At 54.8% G+C, this 8,925-nt stretch overlaps 1 protein-coding gene across 1 annotated transcript in view; it reads right to left on the reverse strand.

Annotated features, from left to right (window-relative positions):
* Positions 1 to 8,472, reverse strand: part of KCNB1 (potassium voltage-gated channel subfamily B member 1) — a 100,616-nt gene extending 92,144 nt beyond the window's left edge. The window contains exons 1-2 of the mRNA XM_078443971.2: positions 7,810 to 8,472; positions 5,818 to 6,550 (exon numbers count right to left, since the gene is read on the reverse strand). Coding sequence (XP_078300097.1) covers positions 5,818 to 6,384 — 567 coding nt within the window. The 5' untranslated portion in view covers positions 6,385 to 6,550; positions 7,810 to 8,472. The remainder of the gene's footprint in view (positions 1 to 5,817; positions 6,551 to 7,809) is intronic.
* Positions 8,473 to 8,925: the final 453 nt, after the last annotated feature.

Here is an 8,925-nt window from a genome sequence, read left to right on the forward strand (position 1 = left end):
TTAGAAAACGGAAGCTACAGCTGCTGGGATTCCAACCCAGGACTGTGTGACCCCACAGCCAGGATTCTGGATCTCTGCAATTTCGTCTCCAAGGAATAAATACAGACATCTAGGATGACTGACCTGGGGCTGGCAAGAACCTCAGCCGGACGACTTAATGATAATACATGAAGCCCCCTGGCTCAGGTCAAGGAAGCAGAAGCATCATCACATTAGAGGCATGAAGTCCCAAAGGGGCAGGCAGTGACCCGGCAATTAACAACACTGTAATAGGAGAGGCTGCCAACCAAGGGTGTAGCTAGTATAGAGGAATTCCGTGATAACGTTAATAATCACTGTTGTCATTTATCGAATGCTGACCACGTGCCAGGCACTTTATGCAGCTTATCTCCTCATGGCCCTCTGAGGTGGGCTCCCTTATAATTCCCATTTCCTAGATGAGGAAACTGAGTCACAGAAGGAAAGGAACTTCCAAGGTCATATTACTGGCAAGCCATGGAGTTGAGACAGAATCACATCTGCTGGACCCCAGAGATGATTCTTTTTTCTTCTTTTTTTTTCAGATTTTATTTTTATGTAATCTCTACACCCGAAGTGGGGCTCGAACCTACAACCCTGAGATCAAGAGCTGCACACTCCCCGGACAGAGCCAGCCAGGTCCCGCCCCCACCCTTTCACCTGAGATGATTCTTAAGCAAATCTGTGGTGGGCAAAATACTGATTGCTGCCATTACATAAAGACCATTCCTGCTTTTGGATATAATAATATATAATGATGATTATTCACACATATAAAGTACTTTCCACTTGCAAATTATATTCACATCTGAAATCTCACTGAGTCATCAAAACAGCCCAAGAGGTGGGCATGGCTATAACTACCATTTGGCCGATGAGCTTACTGAAGCTCTGACAGCTTGAAAGGTCTACCCAAGATTCCAGGATTAAGAAACACAGGCTGGGAGCCAGACCAAGCTGGGTTCAAACCCTGGTCCAAACCCCATTTTCATTCCTTCAAAAAATATTCGCTGAGCATTTGCTTATGTGAGTTCTAGCAAGTGACTTCACCTCTCAGAGCCTCCATTTACTCTCTGTGAAAGAATCCGTTTAAAAAAAATTTTTTTAATATTTATTTTTGAGAGAGAGAGAGCGTGAGTGGGAGAAGGGCAGAGAGAGCCAGAGACACAGAATTCAAAGCAGGCTCCAGGCTGTGAGCTGTCAGCACAGAGCCCAACACGGGCCTCGAACTCACAGACCGCAAGAACGTGATCTGAGCTGAAGTCAGACACCCAACTGACTGAGCCAGCCAGGTGCCCCTGAGTCTTAATACCCCTCATCAAAGTCATTCTTTCCCGCATCTGAAAATGCCACACTTGCTTCCCCCAGGCTTCCTTGCAGTGAGAACAGGAGCATGTGACCAGATCGTGGCCAATAGGATGTGAAAAGAAGTCTCATAGAGCCTCCTGGGAAAGGTTTGCCTCTCAGAGAAAAGGTGGTACACAGGAGGAAATATCCCTCTTCCCTGGGTGGATCTCATGGGCCTACATTAGCCCTCTTGTGACATGAGGCATCCAGCCTGAGGACCAAGCCAGCTGGAGGACTCTAGATTCTAGAATCCTGATGGCATCATGGAGCCATTAACCAGAAACCAGCTACCTTGGAGCTTTCTGTTATATGAGAATCTTCCCTCTTGCAGAGGCCACTTTGAGTCTTCTAGTTCATTACTTGCAGTCCAAATTGGCAGATTATCTGACAGGATTGTTGAAGGGATTTCAATGAGACAGGACATATAAAGTACCTCTAATCAGTGCCTAGCACCATAAACAGTAGCCAATCTGGAAATCAGGAAATTATCTCAGACTGAGATATATGCCGTGAGACTATTCCAGGGAGGGCAGACACTCCTGGCCTCGCAAATTATTTCCCTCTTGCTCTCCCGCTGAGAAAAGCCTGTAGAGTTTTCCGAGAAAGCAGAAACCCAGGGGTGGCCCAGGACCACAGCCCTGTCGCTCCAACGGGGCTGACCCCAGCTTCCCAACAAGAATCAATCACGTTGCCTTTTGCCTAATGGATTTTGATTTCCATGCCCCTGACGGTGAAGGCTAGGGCCTGTGCTTTGGCTTGCCTCCCGTTGCCGAACATCCCATCAATTATTAACAGCGTCAGCTCTGTCTTCCAGTACTGCTATCAGAAGGAAATAGTTTGTCGCAACTCAGCCCACCTGGTCATAGAGAAGGGCCTGCGCTCATTATTCATAGCAAGAAAGCCCCACCTACTCCTACGCGCACTGTGCTATAAATCTTGACAAACATGATTTCTTGATGACCCTGCAAGGTGGGCCTTTTAGCTCCAATTTATAGGTGGAAGGCTAGGGTTTACGGAGGCGAAGAACCTACGTGAGGCCCGAAACTGGGGAGGTGATGCGGCTGGGCCCAGACCCCTGGTCTGTCCTTGCTCTAAACACATGAGGTAAGGTTGTTTCTGTATCTCACAACCACCTGGGAATGATCCTTCATTTGACCATCTCCTTCTGTGGTCTCCAAGAAACTTCCACAGGCTTTACTGTTCTGACAAGCAAGACAACCAAGTGGGGGGATGGACGGGGTGGGATGGGCAAAGTGCAGACAACTGAAGGAGGCCAGAGGCCCGGGAAGCTGGGCTGCAGGCAGGCAGTGAGGAAGGAGAGACAGAGCCCCCAAACCTGAGACACCCTGACTGACGGATTGCTTGATCCATTCATTCATTCATTCCACATGTAGTCATTTGGAGCTCCTCTGCACCAGGTACCTTGATGGGTGCCGGGAACAGAGCAGCAAATGGAACTCGTGGCACTCACACTCTTGAGGGGGAGAAAGGAAAGGAAGCAAATGCAATTTCAGACCCCGAGTGAGGTCGCAGAGAGTAAGGAGAAGGAGGCTGTTTTGGACTGGAGTTAGGAAAAGTCTCTCTGCGGGGGGGTTATTTGGACAGGGACCTGCTCAAATGAGGAATGAGGAGAAGCAGCTGGCCACGGGACAAGTTGGGGAAGAGCATTGTAGGCAGCAGGAATAGCAAATGCAAAAGTCCTGAGGAAGGCTAAAGCCTGCCCTGTTTCAGGAATAGCAAGGAAGCCAGTGGGTCTGGAGCCCAGTGAATGACAGGAGATTGAACGGGTGAATTCAGAGAGGACGTGGGGACCGATTCAGTGGCGATTCAGGTACGCCATGGTGGAGGGTGTGGATTTTATTCAGAGTGTTGTGGGAAATCTCTGGAGGATTTTAAGCAGATGAATAATGTGATCCAATTTATATTTTGAAAAGCTCACTCTGGCTGCTGTGTGGGCAAATGGATCGCAGGGGGCAAAAGTGGAAGCGGGGAGACTAGGGAGGAGTCTGTGGCATTAAATCACTATGGAAAGAACAAGGTCTTCAAAATGACACTTGGGTTTGAACTTCTGGCTACGCCTGTTTGCTTGCTGTGTGACCTTAGGCAAGTTATTCAACCTCTCTGAACCTATTTGTGAAGGGTGGGATAACAACAGAGAGCTGGTGTAAGGATTAATTGTGTTGTTACATTTCGTGCACAGTAAAATATTTGATCAACGGTGGTCAGGATTTCTGCTGAGGATCAATGAGCCTGCCTGCCTCCCCATCTCAGTTCTGCCTGAAGAATATCCTAGACTGTCCATCTGCCAGGAATGTGAGCTGACAGCCTGAGCCTGGGATCACGGAGAGGTCATGAAGCTCGTCCCTGCGAGCGGATTAACCCGAGGGCAAGATGAGGCTGTTTATTGCCAGACGGCGTCTTTTGCAAGCCTGAGCTCCCCTATCTTGCTGCCAGACTCCAACCCAAACACGGTCCTTTGCCTGCTTCTTCTGTGGGAGGGCGACTCGACCCCCGTGGCCCCTCAGTCTCATGTCTTAGGGACAGGACAGGGAGGGGGAAGAGTCATGTTTGGACCTAAATAGGGTGTGTGTAGGAAGAACCCATGTCAGGCCTGGAAATAGCAAAGTAAGTCTGCTGATCCTAAGCCGGTTAAGGGTGAGTGACTGTCTTAAGAGAGAGGTTTTTTGGACACGAAACCTAGGGCAGGATTATGGTCAGAGGCAGCCCACAGAAGAAGAAACCAGGCCTAGAAGTCTCTCCTTAGGGTTGCCAGGGAAGAGAGAAAACCTTCAGGCCTCCCTCCACCGTCCTACCAGCCACCTCTTCTTGCATTCATTCTCAGAGGCCTCTTCCTGGGCAGCCCGATCTAGTGAAAGGACCCAGCCTTGCAGGTGGATCTTCAGTAATGGGCTACCTGAGCCAGGGGAATCCCACAAGGAGAGGCCAGGCCGGGCGGGAGGCAACCTGAGCAGATACATGATGCTGATATATATGCTTCCTCCTGCCTTTTTCTTTTTGCCACGAATACATTTACCTACCTGCTCACTCCACCCCCACCCTCCTCTTGGCCCCACTCTTCGAAAGTGAGTTATGTTCGGGGCGCCTGGGTGGCGCAGTCGGTTAAGCGTCCGACTTCAGCCAGGTCACGATCTCGCGGTCCGTGAGTTCGAGCCCCGCGTCAGGCTCTGGGCTGATGGCTCGGAGCCTGGAGCCTGTTTCCGATTCTGTGTCTCCCTCTCTCTCTGCCCCTCCCCCGTTCATGCTCTGTCTCTCTCTGTCCCAAAAAAAATAAATAAGTAAAAAAACGTTGAAAAAAAAATTAAAAAAAAAAAAAAAAAAGAAAGTGAGTTATGTCCAACATATCTTTCCCAAAGTGGTCTTCCTGGATTTCAACATCAACACTTCTCTTTTCTGGCTCCCTCCGGGCCTCCCACAACCTCTTTTAGAGTGCTGAGCACACTGTGTTGTCATTTATTCCCAACACCCTGCCTGTTGGCCACCTGAAGACAGGCCCCATCTCGCCGAGGCCTTCCCAGAAGCCAGCTCAACACAAAGAAGCCGCTCATCAATCAGTGACCCCCTTCCCTGGCCTGTCCCCCCACCCCAAGTCTTCCTCAGTCTGTTACAGCCTCTGCCTTTACCCAACAGCACACTGGTCCACTCAGTGTGACTGAAGCCTTTCTGTCTCCTTCTGCTTCATTTTCCACATTGCCTCATTTTTGTTCTTATTTCAAAATTTACATCCTCTTCGACAGCCAAACCATCTTTACAAGCTGCACCAAATCATTCTTGGAATAAACTCACCAAACAAATAAAGAAAGAACAAACCAGGGGTGACCCTTCGCCCACAAGCATCCACAGCCAGCTGCATTCGTCATGCATGCACACACCCACCCCTGAGACTCTTTGCCTCATTTTCCTTACTTATGTTAAAACTGCCTGACAGTATTTCAGTGTCCTCCAAGCATGTCTGTAAGCTGCTTTCATTCCCTCCTTGGGGCAAAGTGGGGTGATGAATACAGGGATAAGTATTAGAATCGCAGGTGACCACCCCCCCTCCAGTCTGGGTCTAGGACTCCACAAGGGAGCACTGTGTATACAGACCACACTCTACTCCATCCCAGCAAGGCTTTCACGTCGCTCTGTGCTTTCTTATTTACAGCGCCCACCCCTTTGCTGTGGATTTTTTATGCCTCCACAAATCCTTGTCTCCCACAAAGTCGAGGTATTGAATAATGAAGGGATGAGGTCACCAATGCAAATAGGAACAGTCCAAAGGGGTTGGTCCTCATCTCTGAGGCCTGGGCCATAGCCCCTCCCCTTTCTGGTCTCATTTGGGAACTAAACCAGAGGACCCCCCCCCCCCCCCCAACACACACACCAGGCCGCGGTCCTCCATCTGGAGACACAAGCAGAGCCACCGATACAATCTCCCGCAGATCCCAGACTCACCTTGGCAGCCACGGAAGAATTGGGCTTCTCCAGGAGGTCCCAGAGCTTTTTCCTCTTCTCTGCACAGCACGTGTTATCGAACTCCTCCCCCTCTCGCTCCCTCAGGGTCTCTGCCTCCCGCTTGAGCTCCTCGTTCATCTGCTCCTTTTTCTGGTGGTAGCGGGCCTGGCAGCAGGACTCCAGGTAGATTTCGTCGATGCCCCAGTAGTCGAGTTCTTGGCTGAAGCTCAGCGCGCACATCTCCTCCATCATGTGCAGCCGCCCGGTGCGGTAGAAGTTCAGGATGGAGGTGAAGGCGCCTGGATGGCGGTCGAAGAAGTATTCGTTGTCGTCGAGGCTGTAGTCGTCGCACACCTCGAGCAGCGAGTCGTGCGTGTTGCAGTCGCGCAGCTTGCCCAGTCGCGTGCGGGGCAGGCGGTCCAGGGTGCGCCAGAGCACCTCGTGCGCCAGACCCCCGACGTTGAGGCGGACGCGCCTTGAGCACGCCTTGCTGCGCACGATCTCCATGGGCTCGGGCGGCAGCGAGCTGGTGGAGCGGGAGCCATGCTTCGTCATGCCCGCCGGCATCGCTGGTCCGGCTGCCCCCGCCCCCCCTGCCCCCCCAGGCCGCTGTCACTGGACGGCAAGGCCGGCCGCCGCGGGGGAGGGGGGCAGGGAGCGCTGTGGGCTGCTGGGGGTGCAGGGGGCCGCGCGGGCGCGCGTCACGGCCGTCTTCTCACCTCCATCCCGACCGCTGCAAGGCAGGAAGCGGACGCGGGTCAGCAAACAGAGAGCTGGGCGCGGCCCCTCCCCACCCCTCCACCGGGACCCCAAGCGGCCTTGACCTTCCCGGTGCTTAAGCGGCTCAGGGGGTGGGGGGTGGGGGTGCAGAAAGGCTTGGCGCTGTCCCTCCCGCCGGTGCTGAAGTCCGCCCCACCCCACGGGTGGAGGGAGGGGCCGCTCTTCGGGGCGGGGAGAGGGCCCCCAAGAGACGCACCGGGCACCCGGGAGGCCCCACCCCGGGGTTCTGCTGCCCAGGCCCGACCCAGCCGCCCGGGGCGCTGTCCTCCCCTTCGAGTGCTGAAACTCTCTTCTTTCTGGGTCTCCCCGTCGAGTCCCGAACCAGGCCCCGCAACGGGCAGAGAGGGGCGCTGCATGAAAAACTTTTTTTTTTTTTTTTTTTTTAAGATTTCTCATCGATTCCTTCCCCCCGCTCCGAAATAATTAGAATTTGAGAGCTCTGGGGTGGGGGGTGGGGAGTGGCAGCGGGTTTGCTTTTTCTAAACCTTAAAAGCTTTGGGGGAATTTTTTGGTGGGGGTCCAGGTGCCCACCTGTCGGGGGTCACAACAGATGGGGTGGTCAAGACCGCGTCGCTGTTCCGGAGCGACCCCGCTCCCTAAACCACGGGAGCGTCTCTTGAGGTCGCTCTGGGGACCAACTGAGCTATGAAGATGCCCAACCGAGATCTGCAAAGGAGTCCCGCCCCTCCCTCTGTGCCCCCTACCCCCCCCGCAGGAGGGGCACGCCGAGTCCTGCGGATCCACCTGCTTCATTCTTCCTTTCCTCCTTCCCCCCACCCCTCCTCCTCCTCCTCGCTCCTCTCCAGCGATGGCTTTTTATAACTCCGGGTTCTGCGCCTTTCCCGGGGCTTGGAAGGGAAGGGGTGGGGGAGGTGGGAGGCGGGGAAAGGAGCTGAATTTTCTGGCCTTTTCAAAACGTGCCCTCCTCCCGCCGCGCGCTAGTGATTTCGGGGGCAGTCCTGAGCCCCCCAGCCTATGAGCCTGACGCCCTCTCCCCTTGCGTCTACCCAGGCCCCAACCCTTGCCCGAGGACCCCCCCCCCCGCCCCCGACACACACACACACACACACACACACACACACACACACACACAACCCCCCTCCCCGGTCTGAAGCCGCGGAGCCCGGGTAGACCAACAGGCCGAGCCGCGGCAGGCGAGCCCCCTTTCGGTGTTCCCCCCACCCCCCCGTGTCCCCGAGCCTCAACACTCACCCCCAGGGCGGCCGCTTCCCGGGGCCAGGGACCGCGCATCGCCCCGGCCGCCCGGGCGCCCCCGCCCGCGGGCAGCGGCGGACCCGGGGCCGGGCCGGGCCCGGCCTACGCCGGCCGGGCAGGCAACGCGCTAGGGCTGCAGGCGCCGCGGGGCCGGGCGCCCTCTCCGAGGTTGGGGGCGCGGGCGAACGCTGGGTGCGCGGGTGGCAGGTCCGCGGTCGGGCGGCGCCTCCTGCTCCACCTCCTCCTGCTCCTGCTCCTGCTCCCGCGGCGGCGGCGGCGGCTGCTGCTTGAGCGAGATCAACAAGTCGGGGCTGAGCTTCGGCTCCGCGCTGGCTGCGATTCTGTCCCGCACTTCGGAGCGCCCGGAGTCTGGCACAGAGGCGGGACGGCGCCACCTGCGGGTCGGAAGCGTGAGCACCGCTTAACTCCTGCCTGCCCGGCCCAGCCTCCAGGTGAAGCTGGGGGCGGGCTGGGGCTTTGGGCGAAGGAGATGCACCTGGCGGTCCGGCCCTTCCCACCTGGGCTGCCTTCCCTGGCTGAGTCGCAATCCCTCCATCCTTTGTCAGGTCAACAACGTGGGGGTGCGTGCCTTCTATGTGCTAGGCACTAGGACAAACGTCTGAGAAACAGCTGTGAACCAAACACCAGCGTGCGGCCCTGGTAGAACTGGCTGGAGACAGATGAAAAACAAGAAAGTCAAGTAAAAATATGTCAGGCAGTGATAAGCGCTGAGAGGGTAAGGAAGAGGAGAGGGATAGAGGCAGGGGTGGGGTGGGGGCAGACTGCAATTTTAAATAGCCCTTGCTTTCATGAGCTTCCATGCTAGTTGCTAAAACCTAATTCCAGAATGGAATTCTGGGTTCTAGTGGAGGAAGACAGACAATGAAATACATCAACAAATAAATATGCAATGTGGCAGCTGGTGATAATCACTAAGGTGAAAAATAAAGTAGGGTGAGAGGAAGAGAGAGTGAGGGGTCAGCTGATTTATACAGCCTGGTGATTCATTCATTTATTCATGTTACCTTGGGCATCTGGTTTTTGAGAACGTCCTGTGTGCCTGGCCCTGTGCCAGGCTCAGCAAAGGAAGCATCCTCCCTTGGATCTCCTGTC

This window comes from Panthera onca, chromosome A3 (genome assembly GCF_046562875.1).
Source record: "Panthera onca isolate mPanOnc1 chromosome A3, mPanOnc1 haplotype 2, whole genome shotgun sequence".
NCBI classification, from domain to species: domain Eukaryota; kingdom Metazoa; phylum Chordata; class Mammalia; order Carnivora; family Felidae; genus Panthera; species Panthera onca.